The 24,562-nt window shown below is 36.5% G+C and overlaps 1 protein-coding gene and 1 long non-coding RNA gene across 6 annotated transcripts in view; one reads left to right on the top strand and one right to left on the bottom strand.

The window, feature by feature from the left end:
* LOC117976803 (uncharacterized) overlaps positions 1-19,659 on the top strand; it is a 346,072-nt gene extending 326,413 nt beyond the window's left edge. Inside the window, exon 4 of the long non-coding RNA XR_004667572.2 lies at positions 19,411-19,659. This is a non-coding gene — a long non-coding RNA (uncharacterized LOC117976803). The remainder of the gene's footprint in view (positions 1-19,410) is intronic.
* The window catches only part of DCC (DCC netrin 1 receptor), a 1,195,251-nt gene that overhangs the window by 35,459 nt on the left and 1,135,230 nt on the right, over positions 1-24,562 (bottom strand). For 2 of the 5 annotated variants that reach the window (XM_003827228.5, XM_055102431.2), the window contains 2 exons: positions 13,508-13,669; positions 927-1,139 (listed from right to left, as the gene is read on the bottom strand). In XM_003827228.5, coding sequence (XP_003827276.2) covers positions 927-1,139; positions 13,508-13,669 — 375 coding nt within the window. The remainder of the gene's footprint in view (positions 1-926; positions 1,140-13,507; positions 13,670-24,562) is intronic. The other 3 variants (XM_034943736.3, XM_055102432.2, XM_034943737.3) reach the window with 2 other exon arrangements.

Here is a 24,562-nt window from a genome sequence, read left to right as displayed (position 1 = left end):
TTATCAAGGAGGCCATCTCAGATTACTTAGAACTACTGAAATTTACTATCTTATGCCTGATATACTGAGGATTTTAAGAATTATTCTAATATTCCAAATAATTTTAAGTACTATTTATTTATCTCTACTTATCTATTGACTTATTCATTCTACCTGTTTCTTCTTTTCCTCCATCTCTTTTTGTCTCTGTCTCTCTCTCATACACTCCCTCTCCTCAATCCCTAACAAAAACAAAATGGAGCTCAATTTGGATACTAGGTGAAGTAATAAAATCAATACTGCATTGGGAATCTGGGACTCGTTTCCCAACCCTGCCATCTTATTTTCTTAGAAAGGACCATAGATATGTTACTTTCTATCAATCTAAATTTTAGTTTCTTCATTTTTAAAATTAGTTGAGTTGTACTCAACACTGGTTCTGACATTCCTTTGTGGCCTAGTACTCTGAAATAAGTAAGAACTCCTGAGAAATGACTACTGAAAGGCACAAATTAGAATTATGAGATCCAATCCATTTCTCTAAAAAGTGGTTTTGCAGATTTTTACACCTTTACATCTAATCTTGGAGTCTAGCTTTAACCCTTAGAACTCATGTGGCAGAATGAAGTTAGGGAATCAGGAATGTTTCCAGTATTCTCTAGCAAGCACACCTATAGCACATATTAAAAACGGTGGACTGGCTTCCAGGATTCATGGTCAACTTTCCAAAGGGATGAAAAGCACCTACAACCAATCAGTTGCTTGGGAGGTGGGTCATTAAGGGTTATACTACAAGCATCAGTAACAAAAATGAGCACACTGGGCATGTAATCAACATTGAAAAGATATATGACATCTAGGCCTTCTCAAGAACCCTCATGCACTTAAATAGAGGCACCAATAATAATAAGAAAAGAATTTTAAAAGTGAACAACCGAGTACTTTACCTGGCTGAGACAAAAGTGGTGTGTAAGGGACTTTCGGTTCTATTGCACTCATTGGTGGAGGTAGCAAAGGATTAGCAAAGCTGCGGAGTGGATGAGTTGGTCGAACACAAGCTGTGGGGATGGTTCTGCTTGGTGCCTCCTCACTGCTAGAATGCTCAGGCTGAGATGGGGGCAGCATAGGTGGTTGTTGGGTAGTTGGTCCTTCACTCACTGCTGCAGTGGAGACAAGAAAAGTCATTCATTATTCCTGGACAAAGTCTGTTTTCCTCAAGTCACTGGAACAGTCCCTGCATCCATTCAGAGAGATGTGATAGGATGTGGTCAGTCTCTTCTCCAAGTTATGAACATTCTCATTCCTCTATCTTCATATACTTACGGAACATGACAGCACTTGCCCTTTAAACAACAGAAGTAGATCCAGCAGGACAGGAATTTATCTTTGAGGAAGAATAGTAAAATATATTGAGCACTGACTATATTGCCTGAACTGTCTGGGCCCTCTAATCATAAGTGATGAAGCGAGAAAAAAGAGTTATTTCTCCTCTCATAAGTAGCAATGTCAGTGAAATTCAATGTACCAAACCCTGTTACAGCTGCATTATTTTCTACCAGCCAATATGCCAATTTTTCTGTGATTTAAACATGCCATGTCAACTGTCAAACAAATCAGAGTTACAGGATGCTCAGAGGCATTGCTAATAAAATGATATAAATAATAACCACTATCATTATCTTCCATAACAAGATGGAGGCACCTCTAGCTAAAAAGTTATATGAGAGATGACTCTGCCAGAACAAGTTGCCTGAATGCAGAATTGCAATTTTTCCTCTTTGATAGTAAACCTTGTAATTTTCAGGCAGATTACGGTAGTTGTAAAGGTTCTGCACGGTTATTGTGAGTGCCTATGGGCATTTGAAAAGCTTTGTATATGGAAATACACCTTTTTTCTCCAGAGAACACAGTTAAGACAGAATAAAATATTTTCAAGGAAGTTTTCCTTGTTAATGACACAGTGATTGAACTTGAACTATTCATTCATATTCAAAGTTTACAGGTCCAGGTTAAACTGCAAGCGAAACGAGCTGCATAGTAGGTTTAAGTATTAATAAAATATTTTTTCTGATGACTTATTTCTTAATAAAGTTTTGTCAGATAAATCAAAACAAAATGCAGTGATATAAGATAATATCTTGCTTTTGAAAGAGAATTTTTAACCAGGAAATATTTCAAGATAATTAGTGAGATAATTTTGAGACAAGTCTCCCGGAGGCTCAAGGAGGTCATCAAAGGGCAGAGGAAATAGAAAATCTGATAATTCTGAAGGGAATAGAGATTTAAGATACAAAAGATCAAGACATAGAATTAAAGTTATGCAGAAGTGAAATGTGTCTTCAGAGGGTATCTATACTCATTCTTCTCTATTCAGAAGGGGTTAGAGGTCTTCTGGGTCATTGAGCAGCCTCCAGGCTTATCCCATTCAGAGACGAAGGTAGAAAGATACAAGGTTGGCTGAGCACAGGATGTAGCCATATAGCAATCAGAGCCAAAATACAGGCAGAGACTTGATAAAAGATTTCTTTGAACAAGGGAAATGAATCAAGGCAGCAAATGAGAGAGTCCCAAGGAGTTTGAAGAGAAGTGCCTTATTTCCAGGCTAGGAAATCTTACCAAAGAAGAAGAAAAAGAGCAAATGAATGCACAGTATTAACGATAAAGTGTAGGGCTGCAAGCAAACCATTAAGGCAAATCCTTGGTGATGTTGGCTCTCAGATGCGAGGCTTTGGGTAGGTGTTATACAAGGCACTAAATTTCTTTTAAGACTGTAAAGGGGAGAGGAACACTTGTGTGCTTGTATTCAAACAGTGTTATGTAATGAGATTTTTGTGAGTGTGGTTCTAGAGACAATGAAAATTACTCAGGTTTGACTTTTGACTCATTTAGTCTAAAGGAGACTATGACCGATGGTCAATTTTTAGCCAAGACCCAACTTTGGGCGTCTTTGTGCCACTAGCCTGAGAGAGAGATGACATCAAGTCCTCTCCTCACTGTTTGTTCCCATAAGAAAGTTTACCTTAATGTGGGCCTCCTTGATAGCAATTCCTTCCAACCACAGGTCTCAGAGGATGCTTGTGAAACATTAGATTGCAGGCACTGCTTAGGAGGGAAAGGCAGGTCTTTCAGAAAGGATTCTCAAGATAATCGTTGGATTGGAGAAAATTAATCAGAAAGGGTTTGTAATGTCACAGAAGAAATTCTGGGGAAGTGAAAATGCTTTGGCTTCTGTATTCCTCTGTGAATTGTGCGTCTCACAAATGAGGTTCATGTGGCTATTTCTCTAGGTTCCTCTTTTATCTCCAATGGGCCAGCTTTTTATTAAAGGGTCTATAAATGCCACATTAAAAATATTCATCCAGGGAAAGAAATTTCACAATTTTCCTCAAAAATCTGCCTTAAATAATTCTCTCTATTGAAGATGGATTGCAATTAACCCACATTACATTTTAAACACTGGTTTAGCCATTAAAGGGACAATGTTTATGATGTTTTATTTCCTTTTTTACTTCCTTCTTTCAATTTTTCCTTTTCTACTTTTTCTGCATTTTTGAAATAAAATCTACATTATACTTTCATCCACTTGATCAATTCAGCTATTGATACTTGTGTATGCTTCACGAGGTTCTCGTGCTGTGTTTTTCAGCTCCATCAGGTCATTTATGTTCTTCTCTAAACTGGTTATTCTAGATAGCAATTCATCTAACGTTTTCTCAAGGTTCTTAGCTTCCTTGCATTGGGTTAGAACATGCTCCTTTAGCTTGGAGGAGTTTCTTATTACCCACCTTCTGAAGCCTACTTCTGTCAATTCATCAAACTCATTCTCTGTCCAGTTTTGTTCCCATGCTGGTGAGGAGTTGTGATCCTTTGGAAAAGAGGCATTCTGGTTTTTGGAATTTTCAGACATTTTGCAGTGCTTTCTCCCAATCTTCGTGGATTTATCTACCTTTGGTCTTTGATGTTGGTGACCTTTGGATGGAGTCTCTTAGCGGACATACTTTTTGTTGATGTTGATACTATTCCTTTCTGTTTGTTAGTTTTCCTTCTAACAAACAGTCAGGCCCCTCTGTGGCAGGTCTGCTGGAGTTTGTTGGATGTCCACTCCAGACCTTGTTTGCCTGGGTATCACCAGCGGAGGCTGCAGGAAGGCAAAGATCACTGCCTGTACCTTCCTCTGGAAGCTTCGTCCCAGAGGGGCACCTGCCAGCCAGAGCTCACCTGTATGAGGTGTCTGTCAGCTCCAACTGGGAGGTGTCTCCCAGTCAGGATATATGGGCTGGAGACCCACTTGAGCAGGCAGTATGTCCCTTATCAATCAGAGCTCAAACACTGTGCTGAGAGATCTACTTCTCTCTTCAGAACTGTCAGGCAGGGACGTTTAAGTCTGCTGAAGCTGTGCCCATAGCCGCCCCTTCCCCCAGGTGCTCTGTCCCAGGGAGATGGAGTTTTTACCTATAAGTCCCTGACTGGGGCTGCTGCTTTTTTTTTTTTAAGAGATGCCCTGCCCAGAGACGAGGAATCTAGATTCCCCCAGGTGCTCTGTCCCAGGGAGATGATGGAGTTTTTACCTATAAGTCCCTGACTGGGGCTGCTGCTTTTTTTTTTCAGAGATGCCCTGCCCAGAGACGAGGAATCTAGAGAGGCAGCTTGGGAAGAAAGGATATCAGAGATTGAAGATCAACTTAATGAAATAAAGCAAGAAGATTAGAGCAAAAAGAGTGAAAAGAAATGAACAAAGCCTCCAAAACATATGGGACTATATGAAAAGACCAAATCTACGTCTGATTGGTGTGCCTGAAAGTGACGGGGAGAATGGAACCAAGTTGGAAGACACTCTTCAGGATATTATCCAGGAGAACTTCTCCAAACTAGCAAGAGAGGCCAACATTCAAATTCAGGAAGTACAGAGAACACCACAAAGATACTCCTCGAGAAGAGCTACCCCAAGGCACATAATCATCAAATTGTCAGATTCACCAAGGTTGAAATGAAGGAAAAAATGTTAAGGGCAGCCAGAGAGAAAGGTCGGGTTACCCACAAAGGGGAGCCCATCAGACTAACAGCGGATCTCTCGGCAGAAACTCTACAAGCCAGAAAGAGTGGGGGCCAATATTCAACATTCTTAAAGAATTTTCTTTCTTTTCTTTTTTTTTTTTTTGAGATGGAGTCTTGCTCTGTCGCCCAGGCTGGAATGCAGTGGTGCGATCTTGGCTCACTGCAACCTCCGCCTCCCAGGTTCAAGCAATTCTCTGCCTCAGCCTCCTGAGTAGCTGGGATTACACGTGCCCACCACCATGCTTAGCTAATTTTTGTATTTTTAGTAGAAACGGGGTTTCACCATCTTGGTCAGCCTGGTCTTGAACTCCTGACCTCAGGTGATCCACCAGCCTTGGCCTTCCAAAGTGGTGGGATTACAGGCATGAGTCACCATGCCTGGCCTCTTAAAGAATTTTCAACCTAGAATTTCATATCCAGCCAAACTAAGCTTTGTAAGTGAAAGAGAAAGAAATAAAATCCTTTACAGACAAACAAATGCTGAGAGATTTTTGTCACCACCAGGCCTGCCTTACAAGAGCTCCTGAAGGAGGCACTAAACATGGAAAGGAACAACCAGTACTAGCCACTGCAAAAACATACCAAATAATTGTAAAGACCATTGACATGATGAAGAAACTGCATCAATTAACAGGCAAAATAACCAGCTAGCATCATAATGACAGGATTAAATACACACATAACAATATTAACCTTAAGTGCAAACAGGCTAAATTCTCCAATTAAAAAACACAGACTGGCAAATTGGATAAAGAATCAAGACCCATCAGTGTGTTGTATTCAGGAGACCCATCTCACGTGCAAAGACACACATAGGCTCAAAATCAAGGGATGGAGGAAGACTTACCAAGCAAATGGAAAGCAAAAAAAAAGCAGAGGTTGCAATCCTAGTCTCTGATAAAACAGACTTTAACCCAACAAAGATCAAAAGAGACAAAGAAGGCCATTACATAATGGTAAAGGGATCAATGCAACAAGAAGAGCTAAGTATCCTAAATGTATATGCACCCAGTGCAGGAGCACCCAGATTCATAAAGCAAGTTATTATAGACCTACAAAGAAATTTAGACTCCCACACAATAATAGTGGGTGACTTTGACACCCCACTGTCAATATTAGATCAATGAGATAGATAGATAGAAAATTAACAAGGATATCCAGTACTTGAACTTAGCTCTGGGCCAAGCACTTGAACTTAGCTCTGGGCCAAGCAGACCTAATAGACACCCTCGCAACTCTCCAGCCCAAATCAACAGAATATACATTCTTTGCAGCACCACATCACACTTATTCTAAAATTGACCACATAATTGGAGGTAAAACACTCTTCAGCAAATGGAAAAGAACGGAAATAATAACAATCAAATTAGAACTCAAGATTAAGAAACTCACTCAAAACCACACAACTACATGGAAACTGAACAACCTGCTCCTGAATGACTACTGGGTAAATAACAAAATTAAGGCAGAAATAAAGATGTTCTTTGAAACCAATGAGAACAAAGACACAACACACCAGAATCTCTGGGACACATTTAAAGCAGTGTGTAGAGGGAAATTTATAGTACTAAATGCACACAACAGAAAGCAGAAAAGATCTGAAATCAACACCATAACATCACAATTAAAAGAACTAGAGAAGCAAGAGCAAACAAATTCAAAAGCTAGCAGAAGACAAGAAATAACTAAGATCAGGGCAGAACTGAAGGAGATAGAGACAGGAAAAACCCTTCAAAAAATCAATGAATCAAGGAGCTGGTTTTTTGAAAAGATCAACAAAATAGACTGCTAGCCAGAATACTAAAGAAGAAAAGAGAAGAATCAAATAGGCACAATCAACAATGATAAAGGGGATATCACCACCAATCCCACAGAAATCAAACTACCATCAGAGAATACTATAAACACCTCTGTGCAAATAAACTAGACAGTCTAGAGAAATGGATAAATTCCTGGACACATACATGGAAACGTATCTCAAAATAATAAGAGCTATTTACAACAAACCCACAGCCAATATCATACTGAATGGGCAAAAACTGGAAGCATTCCCTTTGAAAACTGGCATAATACCAGGATGCCCTCTCTCACCACTCCTATTCAACATAGTGTTGGAAGTTCTGGCCAGGGCAATCAGGCAGGAGGAAGAAATAAAGCGTATTTAATTAGGAAGAGAGGAAGTCAAATTGTCTCTGTTTGCAGAAGACATGATTGTATATTTAGAAAACCCCATCGTCTCAGCCCCAAATCTCCTTAAGCTGATAAGCAACTTCAGCAGTCCCAGGATACAAAATCAATGTGCAAAAATCACAAGCATTCCTATACACCAATAACAGACAAACAGAGAACAAAATCATGAGTGAACTCCCATTCACAATTGCTACAAAGAGAACAAAATACCTAGGAATACAACTTACAAGGAATGTGAAGGACATCTTCAAAGAGAACTACAAACCACTGCTCAAGGAAATAAGAGAGGACACAAACAAATGGAAAAACATTCCATGCTCATAGATAGGAAGAATCAATACCATGAAAATGACCACATTGCCCAAAGTAATTTATAGATTCAACGCTATCCCCATCAGGCTACCAATGACTTTCTTCACAGAATTGGAAAAAACTACTTTAAATTTCATATGGAATGAAAAAAGAGCTCGTATAGCCAAGAGAATCCTAAGCAAAAAAGAACAAAGCTGGAGGCATCATGCTACCTGACTTCAAAATATACTAGAAGGCTACAGTAACCAAAACAGCATGATACTGGTACCAAAACAGATATATAGACCAACAGAACAGAACGGACGCCTCAGAAATAATACCACACATCTACAACCATCGATCTTTGACAAACCAACAAAAACAGGCAATGGGGAAAGGATTCCCTATTTAATAAATGGTCTTGGGGAAACTGGCTAGCCATATGCAGAAGGCTGAAACTGGATCCCTTCTTTACACCTTATACAAAAATTAACTTGAGATGGATTAAAGACTTAAATATAAGACCTAAAACCATAAAAACCCTAGAAGAAAACCTAGGCAATACCATTCAGGACATAAGCATGGGAAAAGACTTCATGACTAAAACACCAAAAGCAATGACAACAAAAGCCAAAACTGACAAAAGAGATCTAATTAAAGATCTTCTGCACAGCAAAAAAGCTATCATCAGAGTGAACAGGCAACCTACAGAATGGGAGAAAATTTTTGCAATCTATCCATCTGACAAAAGACTAATATCCAGAATCTACAAAGCATTTAAACAAATTTACAATAAAAAAAATCCCATCAAAAAGTGGGCAAAGGATATGAACAGACACTTCTCAAAAGAAGCATTTATGCAGCCAACAAACATATGAAAAAATGCTCATCATCACTGGTCATTAGAGAAATGCAAATCAAAACCACAATGAGATACCATCTCAGGCCAGTTAGAATAGCTATCATTAAGAATAGCTATCATTAAAAAGAAGTCAGGAAACAACAGATGCTGGAGAGGATGTGGAGAAATAGGAAAGCTTTTACACTGTTGGTTGGAGTGTAAATTAGCTCAACCATTGTGGAAGACAGTGTGGCAATTCCTCAAGAATCTAGAACTAGAAATACCATTTGGCCCAGAATCATGCCCAAAGGATTATAAATCATTCTACTATAAAGAAACATGCACATGCATATTTATTGTGGCACTCTTCACAATAGCAAAGACTTGACTTGGAACCAACCCAAATGCCCATCAATGATGGACTGGATAAAGAAAATGTGGCATATATACACCATGGAATACAATGCAGCCATAAAAAAGGATGAGTTTATATCCTTTGTAGGGAGGAAACCATCATTCTCAGCAAACTAACACAAGAACAGAAAACCAAACACCGTATGTTCTCACTCATAAGTGGGAGATGAACAATGAGGACACATGTACACCAAGGCCTCTCGGGGATTGGGGGGTAGGGGAGGGATAGCATTAGGAGAAATACCTAATGTAGATGATGAGTTGGTGGGTGCAGCAAACCACCATGGCACGTGTATATCTATGTAACAAACCTGTACATTCTGCACATGTACCCCAGAAATTAAAGTATAATAAAGAAATATACATTATTGTGATTGTAAGTTTAATAGAATGTACATGCATTTGTTAGCCTTTTGAAATTCGGTCTCTTATTTTGAAAACTTCATATTTCACATGAATTCTGATTACGCCACTGAATTTTCTTTTTTCCTAATCCTACTCTTTAATGCGATTGCTCCTCATCAGCATCTCTAAAAACAAAAATTGTCTGCATGCCCAGTCTTCTATCCCCAAGTTTTCAGCTGGCCCCCATGATCCTGGCTGCAAACATCATGATGTGGCTCTTGACTTTGACACAAGTAAAAATGGCTTTACATAGATAGGTCCCCTCTTTAGCAAAATCCATCCTTAGTACCACATAGGGAGAATAGGAAAGTGCCTAATGTACTAGACAGGAGTGAGAGGACCCTTCCTCAAGACGGAATATATCACCAATCCCTAAGGGACAATTTCTGTTGTGTTCAAAATGAATATAGTGAACAGGTATAGGATTTCCATCTATAATTCATAATTCTTATATTTTAAGTGGAGCAAAACAAATGCTTTTTGGAACTGGCTGACATTTAAGGCAGCAAAAACCCTTTAACAAATACAATAGCAACTGGTCCACCAGTGAAATACTCTCATTTCAGATGAGCACTTTTGTCCAGTTCAGGCACTGGCTTCAGGACACCTACGTGAAACAAATTGGCTTAGTGGCATGACATTTAGCTCTGCCAAGATCTCTGAAAGCAAAGAAACCTGCTTTTGTCCATGATGTGCCCCTGCTCTGCAATTCAGAGTATCGAGTGAGAATCAAATACATGCTAGCAAGGCACTTGTTGCTACATGATGAAATAGTCAGAATTCATTATACAAATAGCATACCATTACACAGCAGAGTCAAATCACAAGGTACTTTATAATAATTAATGTCAATACATATAAATAATTGCTACAGAATAACTGGGAAAATATCACAAAAATGGAAATCAGGAATTTTCTTCTATATAAAAACTACAATATGTGATAGAAATATAGCAAGCCAATAACTCTAAGCAAAGACTGAGTCATGAACACCTCTAGAAACCCAATTCACTCATTAATCTCAATCTCAGAAGAACGACGTGACACAATATTTTTACATAACCCCAGTTTCTTACAGCCTGTATTTTTTTAAAATACCCTAGAGATTACTCCATGAACTCCATTGCACTCCTCATTTTATCTAGGTCAAGTTTCATTTATTAGTTGATTTCCCATTTGAGGGAGAACAGAGGCAGAAAAATAGCGTGAATAAAGCTGACCAGCCTTCCCACTAGTTAAGACAAGACAATGTCAGAACTAAAAGGAAGAGTGGAAATCACTTAAACTGCTCCTCTACCACCTACTTGTTTCAAAGACAAGAAAGTGGGGGTACCAATTTTGTACTGATTTGTAGAAATGAGGCCCCAAGACTACCTATTGGTTGAAGTTTTCAAATAAATACAATGCAGCTAAACTGTTCCCTAGGGATAACTCATTTGCTTATTGAGGCTAAGAGCAGTACTGTAGTTACTTATTAAGAAGAAGAAATATTTGTCCATCACAACTATATAAGTATATTTACTGATAGGTCAGCGAATACATGTAATGCAAATGTATGTACCATATCTTTTCTTTCCTTATGGTTGGAGAGAAATACAGCTTTATTTTTGCCTTCAGAAGGCAGCAGACCTTTGGAATAGGACTTTAGTGATTCATTTCTTATAAAACTCAACTCAAAGGTCTTTCAGATAACTTTGGAGGAAAAAGAGTTTCCACCTTGGCAAAGTCAACTTTTTCTTTTAATACGTGTGCCTTTCTCTGTTTCCCAAGGCGACTAATAAGATATATCCACCCAGATTCATGAAATGTTTTCTGCTTGAGAGAGAATAGGAATGTTTAGTGTTCTCTAAGGCATTTAGAAACCAATACGGAATGACGGGAAACGGGAAGTTAATTGTTTCTGACAGTGATTTAGAGAATATTTAGTTTCCTAGAAAGGAGGGTGAGTGTTATTTATTTTAAACAGTCACTTGGAACACATATTAGATCTTAGTTGCGTTGCATTGTGCATAGCTTTGCTCAAAAAATTCTTGATGAATGACTGAAGATATATTTTAAAAATCTGTAAAATCTTGGGCAGGAGTAGAACATCCATTGCCTTTTGATTTTAGATAAAGTTAAAAAATCACTAAGCATTTTGTCATATAACTAACTACTTTTATTTAATAATCCTTACTTAAAAAAATAAAAACATCTTCTAGAGAATAAGTATTTTAATCCATTAATTTCTTTTTTTTTTCTGCCTCAGCCTCCTGAGTAGCTGGGACTATAGGCATATGCCACCATGCCCAGCAATTTTTTTTGTATTTTTAGTAGAGATGGGGTTTCACCATGTTGGCCAGGATGGTCTCGATCTCTTGACCTCGTGATCTGCCTGCCTCAGCCTCCCAAAATGCTGGGAATACAGGCATGAGCCACCTCGCCTGGCCCAATCAATTAATTTCTAATAGATTTTATTTTTAGAGGCATTTGAGGTTCACAAGAAAATTGAGCAGAAGGTACAGAGATTTCTCACAAGCCTCCTATCCCACATACACACAACCTACTCACTCTCAAAATCACAAGTCACACATGAGACTTTTAACCACAGATAAAAACAAATTTTATACTAGTCAATTCCCTTTATTCATTTTCATTGAGCTTTAACTTTTGGAATCATTTTCCCCATGATTCAATAAGAGAGAGTTTCTTATTTAAGAGGAAAGAGGAAAACAGAAAGAGTAAATTGATGTTGGACCTCAATGAATGAATTTTCAAAAGAAAACTATGCCTTTAAAAAAAGGGACAAGAAATGAGTAACACAACACGAATAAAAATAGTGAATTACTAATTTTAAAAGTCCTGAATTTTGGCTTGTACCAGTCATGATGGAGAAACCAAATAAAGGTCATTATATACATTCTTTTTTTAAAATTTGAAATAGAGTGTAGCTCCATCACCCAGGCTGGATTGCAGTGTCACACTCTCAGCTCAATGCAATCTCCACCTCCCAGGCTTAAAAGATTCTCATGCCTCAGCCTCTCAAGTAGCTGGGACTATAGGCATGCGCCACCACACCCAACTAATTTAGAAGAGACAGGGTTTCACCATATTGGCCAGGCTTGTCTCTAAATCCTGACCTCAAGTGATCTGCCCACCTCAGCCTCTGAAAGTCTACACATTCTTTTCATGTTTCCCTTTAAAGTCAGAGAATATACAAGAAATCAAAAGAGTGTAGGAGACAACAAACCAATAGACAGAATACTAAACTAACATTAAAACTTGTCTTTTTTTTTGTTGCAGAGAGCTTCATTTTAGAAGTGAAGAAGGCACTTGTGGGCTCTCAATTCTTTGATTGGAATTCCATTTCCAGTTGTCTTGGGATCTGAAAATTTTGGTTGTTAGACTTTCTACATCTTTCCTATTTAATTCCCTTCAATGCAGTTTGGGCAACTATTTTTCCTCGAGTTTTTGCACACAACTCTATTCTGTAGATATTATGTGCAGTGAGAAAAGAGAAAATAAATCTAATTCTCCCTTGGCAGATCTTTGATGCCTTTTAATTCTAACCTTGCTGTATCTAGACGATTTATGATTTCTTAGAGCTGTCCCTGTTTGGTTAGAAAAATATACCTTACCTCAAAAATATATTTTATTGTTGTTACTATCATATCTATTACAAAATATCCTATCTCACATGAGCTGCTGAGTCACCTGTTCTAAGAGATGAAAACCATAAAATAGATTTTAAAACACTGTGCTCAAAAAAAAAAAAAAAAGAGTCAAATGGCATAGCAGAAATCACCAGGGTGTATATAATAGCTTGAGAGTCTCTTTTCATTCCTACCTTCCTTCAAATAAATGAAATAATACCCTGGAAATCCTTTTTTTTCTGATAATTAATTTTTAAAGCTGAAAAAGTATCACTTACCTGATTAAAGAAATCTAAAGCATTCATCCAAGTATTGGTTCATCAGCAATCAGTGAGACATAACCAACAGATACCAAATATGTTGGAAGATATCACTTGATTATTAATTTCCTATTTAATAGGACATATTAATTTCAAGTACCCATCACATCATTGTTTGATGGAACCACTTGACATTTGTTTCCCCACCACTTCCCCTTGTATTGTCAGTGGAGCGTGCTATGGAAAGGTGCCTAGGGAATCAGTACAAATGCACATGAGCTAGGATCCAAAGCACTGTGTTGGAAAGGAACATTCTAGTACCACAGTCATAGGGAAATCAACTTTTCTAAGGGATAAGAAGGTCAGAATGCAACATATTTTACAAGACACCTTTGCTATTATTCATTTGTTCTTATTAAAAAGAGAGGGAAATGCATTACACTGACTTCTTCCTGCTCCGAAACCTCGGTCCACTGAGAGTGTTGGGAATGGCACAGGCCGGAGAGTGAACTGCGGGTGGGGATATCCACAGGTGGGAGACGGGAGGATTCCTGGGTACTGGGCACTTTCTAGGGTTGGCACCGGGATGGCGCTCACGACAGCTGCAAAAGAAAAAGGTTAATGGGTTTTTTGAACCTTATGCATTCACTCAACAAGCAAAAAGAAAATGGTGGAATTTTCAGATCCTCAAATCTATACACACTCTTCATAGTATCAAGTAGGTTCCCTTAGTTACCTCTCTCCACCAATCCCACTTTTTACTTTAGAAAAGACAGCTCACCCCTCAAGCATCATACTACGAAATATTACCCTGCAGTTTAAAACATTCCAGGGCTCCAAACAAACAAACAGTTAATCAAGTTACCATAAATCCACTTTAACATTTTATGTCGGTCATGTTGTTTGTTTGTCTTGGTCTTAGTCTTTCTTTTAAGGATGAACTATGGCATTAGAAAGGTTAGGTTGTTCACAAATCAAATATATTGTGTAGAGTAGGTTGAAAAAATGTTGGGAATTTTCCATTAATTCTGTAAAAGAATGTATTGCTCTTGAGGGACAGTCGAGAGAGAGAGAGAGAGAGAGAGAGAGAAGCAAAGTGTTTTCTCAATAGTCATACTTAGGATTTATCTTTAAATAGAAAATATCTTCAAATACCCAGATCAGTGCAGGTGAGTGACATATTAAGTGTAACTGAATGTTTTTCAGGAATATCAACTTTTTTTAGTTACAGTGGCTGAAACTCACAGATAAAAAACATACACAATATCTTCTAGGTTTAGATAGTATTGTTCAATTTCATTATTCAATAGCTATTCAATTATAATATATACTATTAAATATTCCAATTGTAGTCAATCTTTATCTTATATTATCTTATAAAATGTTTAGCATTCCCTATCTTTTATTATGCCAAAGCAAAATTTAAGTCAGCTACCTGAATGATCAGTTTTAGCAGTATATTCCTGTCTATGAAATAATTTATTTTTATTTATTTAGATGGTAATGCCAATAACTGGAGTTCAACATACACATACATGCATGCACATTTACCAAATGAAAATCTTTTCTTTTGTCATATTCCTCATTTTATAACATTATAATTGTAGATACAAAGTACACTGCATATTGTAAATCAATGAGAAGCAACACATAGATTTCTTTTAAATTCTAACTGAAAATTCAGACTAAATATATAAAAGATAAAAGATTTTAAAAGGGCTGCTTCTAGTAAACTATTGAAATTATATACCAGAATTTATTTTTCAGTATATTTATAATATTTCTTAAAATGCATTTGAACATGTTTACTTAAACTGAAAAATGAAGTCAGACTGTTTCAGATAAAGCATTTTGATGGACTGGTTTGAAAATGAAGAGTGACTCTGCTAATCAGATTAAATGATTAGTATTTCCTATAAATTGAATAAAAATATAAATCATTTAAAGATAAATCATTTCAACAAAAATTGCTTTAGTGAAGATTTAAGTGATATTTCAATTTTCCTAATCTTGTCTTTATTTTATTTTTCAGTAAAAAATTGTTGGATTTTATTGAGTTTTTGTTCTATCAATCACAAATTCTTGCTTTGGAGTGTAGAGTGATGACATTAATAGAATTTTTTAAAAAATACATGTTATTGTGTATATTAGAGGTTTATGACATATTTTGAGACACATATAGATACATGTAGATAGTAGGTTGGTTACCATAGTGAAGTAGATTAACATATCTATCGGCTCACAGTTACTTTTTGTGACAAAGTAACATAGTAGCTAAAATCTACTTATTTAACAAAAATCCCTAATACAATACAATTGTATTAACTTTAGTTCTCATGCTGTAGGTTAGGTCTCTAGACTTGTTCATCTCACATGTCTGCTATTTTGCATTCTTTGGCCTACATCTCCCCATTTCCTCTCCCCCTCCCACCTGTGGGAACCACTGTTTCATTCTCTATCTCTGTGTATTTGAGCTTATATATGTATTATTTCACACATATATTTCACATATAAATGAGATTGTTGAAAGGTTCATACTACCCAAAGCAATATGCAGATTTAACACAATCCCCATCAAAATTCTAATGGCATTCTTCACAGAGATAGAAAAAAATCTTAAAATTTCCATGAAACCATAACAAATATTGAATAACCAAAGCAATACTGAGAAAGAAAAACAAAGTTGGAGGCACTGCACTTCCTGATTAGAAATTATGTTAAAAAGGTATAGTCTCTTCCATAAATGGTGCTGGGGGAATGATTTTCACATTGAAAATAATGAAATTGGACCCTTATCTCACACCATATAGAAAAATTAACACAAAATGGATAAAATACCTATATGTAAGACTCAGAAGTTAATTCCTAGGAGAGAGCATAGGGGAAAAGCTCCTTGATTTTGGTCTTGTTTATGATCTTTTTAGGTTTCACACCAAAAGCTTGGCTTCAAAAACAAAAATAAATAAATGAAACTGCACCAGACTAAAAAGCTTCTGCACAGCAAAGGAAATAATCACCAAAAGAAAAGGCAACCTAATCTTGTCTTTATATATTGTTACAAAAAGTGCCTCTCGGTGAAAGCAATTTTCAAGTTTATTTTAAAATTGCTGATAAATTTTGGTACAGCTTTTTATTGTGAACCTCCTAGAAAACAAGAAAGTAAATAACTTGAATGAGTAACAAATACTTCTGCAAGTCAGGTGGTTTCTAACATTTTCATTTAGAGCATAATTGAAGGAAAATCTCAGGTAGTTGTTAGTTGAAAAATTATCAAAAATAACAGAATAAGAAGTCACAATGTGATTTTGGCATGTAATTTGGGAGAAGTTCAAATTGTCCAGTGATTGCTATAAAGATCTCATTGTCATAGTACTCATTCATATATATATACACACACACACACACTATATATATATATATATATATATATATATATATATATATATATATATATGCAAACATATGCAAAGGTTTCACAGTGTTTAGATCAATAAAAAGCACACTGGAATAGAATTAATGCAATAAGCAACATTCATACATGGATGTATGCAATTAATGTGCAAAAAGCCCCATTCATGTCATTAAGTGATAACACTCCAATAAAAGTTTACTCTATATGCCGTTGTGGAGAAACACTAATTGTAATGTTAACAAGATCCATAGGAAAGAAAATTAACAAAGACTCATAGTCACTGGAAATACAAACATAAAATTTTGGTTTATATAAATTTTATGTTGCAAAAAAGTAAGATATATAATCAACAAAAGACCCACAAACATAAAAATAGATCATGTTTGTATGTTAATCTGTGGGGAAAATAAATTGTAGATTCCAGTTCAAGGAGAAAAATGAGTGCTGTTAACTTCTATCTGTTAACAAGGCACTTCCTCACATATTTTTTAAGGGGATGATGTTGATATCAAACTACTATGGTATTTTTGTGCTTTTAGATTGGTTTAAAAGCGTGTTATATCAGAAAAATTTCATCTTTCACAGGTATTTAGTGTATAACAAAATATTTTAAGTGTCAAATTTTAAATATATGAGGGGATACATAGTTTTTCTAAATTATTTTAGAGAAGACATGAATGAACATTTGAGAGTAACTAGTACAAAGCACAATGCCTCAATAAAGATATTTTATAAAAAGCACATTATGGATATATAAACACATAAACAGACTCCAGAAACAGGGAAATTTTAAAAATGACAAGGAAACTTTTAAAAAGAATCAGAGATTCAAACCAGATACCAGCCAAAATGTTATAAATTCCTTAAAGAAATAAGTTATAATTTTGTTGTCTTTGTGTCTTTTCTAGGACAGTGCTAGAGATACTTCAGATTTTTCAAGTGAGTTTAATATGCAGGATTTTCTAGGAGTATTATTTAGAAATCTGTCATTTTAACACACTGGAGACTTTTAGAGTGGCTTGATATATGATTTAGTCTCCTGGAGTATATAGTTAATATAACTATAATAATAATAATAATGATAACAATAATAATGTAGTTGAACACATTTGTAAATATAAGCCATACAAGAGCATAAAGTCTATTTTTAAACAACTCAAATTCCCAGACTCTGAGGCAGTCAACTGAATTATTTCACCTGTCTTACTGATCAAATGGATCACTGCAGTCATTAAAGTGGATTGCTAGGTTGCAAAACATTCCCGGTATTGATAATTTTTACTCATAAATGTGACAACGTTAGTCTCCTTTAAATATAGAAAATACTCATTCCACAAACTGTGCATACTATATTTTCTTATCAAAATGAGTATAATACAAGCAATAATATTATTAACAAATGTTTCACAATACATTTAGAAAAAGAGTTTCATAAGTATCTTCTGATTTGGAGCCAAACAAATTTGGAGAGAGAAACATAAAACAATTTTGCAAGCCATATAATCTTTTAGTTAGAGTGCTGAGAGCACTCTAGAGACTGAACTTACACTGCAGTTCCAAGTCTTTCATTACTAAAGAAAGAAATTTTACTTTCTAATAGTTTTGTATTTTTGCTGCTGACCTGATTACAAAGGGTTTACAAATAATAAAACTTCTTTCAAAAATAATAAATCTGTTGTATGTTTCTGCATCTCAAAAGTGCTCATTATTTTGTGACATCAGATAGAATAGCCAGTATCCCAAAGCTTCGATCTTGAAGTATTTTATTCTATGATTCATTTCTGAAAAGGCACAGAAGTCTACATTTACTTATAACAAAAAATAATCATTCTTAAAGTAAGTTGGATAAAACATTAGGTACTAGGATATCTTTTGGTATTTTTCCCCTTGATGTCAGTTTTGAAAGTCGGAAATACACACACACACAAACACACGCATACACACAAACACACAAATGCTTCAACTCAAAGCATTCACTCCACTGCTATGTTTATGTAAAACAGCTCAGAGAGCGATATCATCAAGCATTTTCAATAAATCTCCACTCTGCGGCAAAATATGACAAGAAATCTGTTCTGACACAGCTTTCTGACAATTGAATTTATCTCTGACATTGATGCACAAAATTTTTCAAGTAGAAATTCCCTCACCAAATTACTTAGCTCCCTGAACAAGGCACATTGGTATTTGAAAACTTCCATAATACTCTAAAATGTTAGCACTAAATACTACCTATAGGAAACCAAAAGTAAAGATTTTTTTAAGCTACAAGATTTAAGAAATAAGAAAACCCTCCCTAGATGTTTCTCAACATGGTACTTGACAGAATTGAGAGATTTGTTGAGGAGACGAAGGAGACAAAGATAATGGTATGTCGAAATGAAAGAGCTTAACTGAAATGATTTTTCATTCTGCCTCTTTTTATCTTCTCTTTTCCACAATGACCTGTATATTATCTGGGACATTTGAAAATTTAGCCTCTATTGTCCTTGATAAATATTCATATCTCCTTCACATTTTCAGGTGTTCTTTGATAAGCACGTGCCACAGAATGACATTCACAAGTATCCACAAACTCCATGGAGGGTCGCCTTTGGAAAAGCCCTAAGATTCATAAATATGTGCTTTGCAGTTATTCTTAATATAATGGTAAAGAGTCCAAGTGCTGAAGTAAAACTGCCTGGATTCGTTACCTAGTTCTACTCCTTGCTAGTGAATAAGCATCATAGCCAGCGTCAAAGATGCCTCCCACTGATCCCACTTCATGGAGTTCACATGCCTGTGGGGTTCCCTTGCACATTTTACCAGGATTGGTCTGGTGAGCAGTAGAATGCAGCAGAAATGATGGTATGTCTCTTCTAAGATAAGGTTTAAAAAGATTGTACATGCTCACTCTCTTTTTCTCTCTCTCTCCTCTCTTCTCTCTTTTAGATCACTCATGCTGGGGGAAGCCAGGTGTCATGTCTTGGGGAATCCAGGTGTTACGTCTTGAGGACAGGCTGGCAGACCTGTGCATAGGCCCATGTGGCGAGAAACTAGACCCTCAGCTCAAGACACTGAAAGAAACCTCATGAAACAACTTGAAGCTCTGAACCTGAACCACCGAGCTAAACCGCTCTTAGATACCTGATTCTCAGATACTATTGAGAAAATAAACAATAATTGTTTTATGTTGCTACATTTTGGGAGTAATTTGTTGCATGATAATAGCTACACATTGAAGAGCAAATTATTCAAGCTCTGTTTTTCAGTTTCCTCATCTGCACAATGGAGTACTGATTTTATGATGTGGTTGTGAGGATTTAAGAGATCATCCACAGAGAAGTGCAACAGAGTACAGGGTCAGAAGTCAGCACCCCATAAATGTTGGGCATTGTAATTAATTTGCAAGGCTGCAACAGATCCATCCAAAACTGCATTGGCTATCTTTTTTAATTGAAAATATTGTTTAAAACATCCTGTCTTACATTTGAAAAAAAAGAGTGCTATGCATTAAGATAGATAGAGGCAAATAAATAATAGTTTTTAAATTCAAATTTGAACCTGAGGGAAGTATGACCCTGAAAGATTTTTGACATGAGAAAGATAATTTCTAGTTCAAGTTCTTGTTTTGTCATTTATAAGCTGAAGGAAGGCATTTATTGAAGTCTATCTGGCCCAATTTTAATGTGGTTTATACACGCTTTCCAAGATGAGACAGAATGTGGACTGGCTGGCTTAGTGCTTGCCACAGCAGGAGCTATGTGTTAAGATCAAATAGGGTGAACTGTGAGAAGGAAACTTTAAGACCCCTGCAATCTCCTACTATACTCCTTCTATCTGGACCTTTACTCCTCTATCTGGACCTTTTCAGCTGAGATCTTCTCAAATGAGATGTGTCTATGAAGCCCAGATATATGAAATAGTTGTGAACATCCAGGTGTACATTTTGGCTCCATGATATTAGACAGAAGATGAGGCCATAGGAAAGATATAGACTCTGATCTGGTTCCATGGAATTCCTTTGAAATGAGCTTAAGGTATCACAGTATTCTTTTCTAAGCAGACCAGAAAGATTTCCACAACGAATTGTGAATCCATTTGCCTTAGTCATTCATAAGTTACCCCCAGATCTCCAAAACCTTGTGTGAGATAGGAAATGTTGTGAGGTTTAAGAAATGGTCCATTTTGTTGAAGAAATCTCTAATATATTAGGAATTAAGAAATAATTAGGTAATCTAAGTCTTGAAGGATATCTGTATTTTTACATTGCAATAGAAACTCTTTCTAGAAGCTAAGTTGGTATACTTTTTATACTCCATCATCTAAAATATTTACTTTCACCAACCCTTTGTCAGATCCCTTCTTCATTACTTCTATATCTTTGAAAAACAAACTACTTCTTATCTTGTAAAATCCTCCCAAAAGATACAATTCTGTACTCTCTACAGGAACTTTTTAAGCTCTGACTGTGTCTGCATAACTCTACTGACTTGCTGATTTTCTTAGTCCAATAGAATTAACAATAGATTAATTTTGTTTGAAAATTTATTTGCTTATAGAGCTACCAAGAAATGACATCTAGGTCTCCAGTTCCCATTCATTAACAACTTTTTAATTCCATTTTTATACAGAGCCATGGCATCGCACAAAACATTGCATAATGCATAATGAATTGTGTGCCTATAGAGTCTGAATAAAAAATACTGTTCCTTTCAGTAATTCAGAGTAAGAGGTGGAATGAAGTATGTCATCGAAGACTCAAAGAATAAAAACTGATATTGATAATGAATTGATCAGATTAGTATTTAAAATCATGTATTAGGTAATGAGATCATTTCTAATGCAAATTTAAGTGTGCTTTGAACTTTTTTCTCACCACCGTTCCTACAGTTCTGAATAGTTGAAAATGTGTGTGCTGTTGATATTTATCATACTAGAACGGCTCTATGCACTCCTTACTCCTAGGAAAGCATTCTTAGTTGGTTGTGGGCATCCACAAGGGCTGAAGGGTGATGGAATAAATGCCCAGTCTCAGAAGACTATTGAGCTGGGACCAATCTTAGGATGCTGGTTTCTCGCACCTTATATGCATGAGTCAAAGGGATGATCGTCTCACAGACGAGTCCCTCTCAATGTCCATTTGTGTAGAAGCAGGCCTCCTGGTAGGACAGCACCTAGAGTCAATAGAACTCCAGTTTTAAAAATCTGCCCTTTCTCATGTAGCTTTATTTCACTTCTCAACAGCTTCTCCAATTCACTGTTTGTGTTCTACAGCCAAGTGACTAATGCAGATGGTGGGAAAGGGAAGGAGAGCATTGGCTCTCATAGTGAATGTTCTAGAAATCCCAGAAACCAGTAGCCATTACCATGGCAAAGTGTATAACTTCCTTTGCTTCAGTGTTTTTGCTAGATGTTTCAGGCTACCTTTTTGAGACTTCTTTTTCCTTTAAAGAATGATTTCCTTTTTTTCCCTCAAATATTTACAGAGAAAGGTAAGTGAGAAATATATAAAATTCAAGATACTGCCCAAAAACCTCTCATACTTTAAATGATCTTACAGCTAATCTGCTTCAATCTATATCCTTCCTAGTTCCTATTCCCCTCTTCCTTTTCGGCATCTTACAAAAGAAGAAAATGGGTTGAAAATGGCCAAATAGTTACATCCGATTGTGCAATACCATTTAGAAATGTAATGTAGATCTAAATCTTTCTTCAAGGAATGCTCTCATCCAAATTAAGTCGCTCACCCAAGGCCACACCCCGCTTCTTGGAAATAGCCTGCATGAAAGTTTACTTGAGTCAGGATAGAGAAGGCCAGCCCCACTTGCTTCATTTAGGACAACCCTAAAGGACAGCCTCAGGTCAGCTGAGGTCTCCATTAAACAGCATCACCAGTTCAATCCCACCCTTGCCCCAATTCTGTATCCTTCACCCTCACTGGTGTTATTCTGTATCCTTCACCCTCACTGGTGTTATTCCAGAAAGCACTTAAGCCAATAAATCTCCTATCTTCCAGTCTCTGTTCTGGCTTTTTTGTAATTAATTTCATTATAGTAAGAAACAGCATTTAAAATAATTTTTGGCCTTTATACAAATAGTCAACCTTTGCCACCATTTTATGGTAAGAGTAACTAGGCTGGGGAATCAAAAGATTGGGGTTCATCTCCTGCCTGTGCTGTCAGCTGGCATGTTTTTCATGAGCCTCAGCTAATTTTGCTGTGAAGAATGCTTGGGGATAAGGAGTAGCATATGCCATATAATATTTTCAACCAAAAAGTATAATATTAGACAAATAAGAAGATTCTACCTTCCCATGAAATTAAATACATTTTCTCTGTGAGTTTTAAGAGCCAAAATACAACTTCAGATAACTTATGTTTTATCTGTTAATTAACATTTTATAGCACATAATAAGAAATGTCAAGGAAGAAAGAAAATAACAATCTTATAGGAATAATGATTCCTCAATGAAATAGCAACGATCTTTATATATGTGACTAGAAATCTGAACAATGCTATGGCTTTAGTTTATACAAGGCTTGATACCCCAGTAAGTATAAATAATTGCAAATGGGGCCATTATAAATTTATCTACTCTCCTGAATAAAATCATAATTCTGCCAAGATACAGATACACAATTTTTAAACATAGTTACCTATGGCCTTATCAATCATCTCAGATGCAAAGGGCTATTTTATCAAAAAGTTTAAGAATTTATTTGGGCCAGGCACAGTGGCTCATACCTGTACTCCCAACACTTTGGGAGGCAGAGGCAGGAGGATCACTTGAGCCCAGGAGTTTGAGACCAGCCTGGGCAACGTGGTGAAACCTCGTCTCTTCAAAAAATACAAAAACTAGCTGGGCATGTTGGCTTATGTCTGTAGTTCCATATACTCAGGGGGCTGAGGCAGGAAGATTGCTTGAGCCCGTGAGGTGGAGGTTACAGTGAACAGGGATCATACCACTGCACTGCAGCTGGGCAACAGAGTGAGAGTCTGACTCAAAAAATAAAAAATATTTTAAAATCAACTGTGTTTATATGTTAAAATAATTTTCTTTTGTTGAATACAGTTTCACCAACAAACAGCTTGTAGATAACAATGAATGCAATGTGACCAAGTTATTTAAAAATATATATATTCTATTGTCTTTTTTCTCATTGAATTATAATATACACAGGGAAAATTGAGAATATGCTAAATACAGTGCTCAATGTTTTTCCAAAGTGAAATGCCTGGCATCTGTAATTCAGAACAAGAAATAACACATTATGAGAATGTGCCCTATAGTACCTTCTGGTCCACTAATTGACTTCCATCAAAAGTAATTGTCCTCCTGAATTCTAACCCTGTATTAGTCTGTTTTCATGATCCTGATAAAGACATACCCAAGACTGCACAATTTACAAAAAAAATAAATAAATAAATAAGAGGTTTACTGGACTTACATTTCCACATGGCTAGGAAGGCCTCACAATCATGGCAGAAGGGAAAAGGCACATCTCACATGGCAGCAGAAAAGAGAAGAGGGCTTGTGCAAGGAGACTCTCATTTTTAAAATCATCAGATCTTGTCAGACTTATTCACTATCATGAGAACAGCATGGGAAAAACCTGGCTCCGAAATTCAATTACCTCTCACCAGGTCCCTGCCACAACACATGGGAATTCAAGATGAGATTTGGGTGGGGACACAGCCAAACCATATAATTCTGCCCCTGGCCCCTCTCATTTCTAATGTTCTCACATTTAAAAACTAATCATGCCTTTCCAATGGTCCCCCAAAGTCTTAACTCATTTCAGCATTAACTCAAAAGTCCACAGCCCGACATCTCATCTGAGACAAGGCAAGTCCTTTCCACCTATCAGCCTGTAAAATCAAAAGCAAGTTAGTTACTTCCTATATAAAATGGGGTTACAGGCATTTGGTAAATACAGCCGTTCCAAATGGGATAAATTAACCAAAACAAAGGGGCTACAGCCGCCATGCAAGTCTGAAATTCAGTAGGGCAGTCAAATCTTAAAGCTCCAAAATGATCTCCTCTGATTCCATGTCTCACATTCACGTCACACTGATGCAAGAGGTGGGTTCCCATGGTCTT

Source organism: Pan paniscus, chromosome 17 (genome assembly GCF_029289425.2).
Source record: "Pan paniscus chromosome 17, NHGRI_mPanPan1-v2.0_pri, whole genome shotgun sequence".
Taxonomy (NCBI): domain Eukaryota; kingdom Metazoa; phylum Chordata; class Mammalia; order Primates; family Hominidae; genus Pan; species Pan paniscus.
The sequence above is the reverse complement of the archived record's forward strand: the minus strand, read 5'-3'. Positions and strand labels throughout refer to the sequence as shown.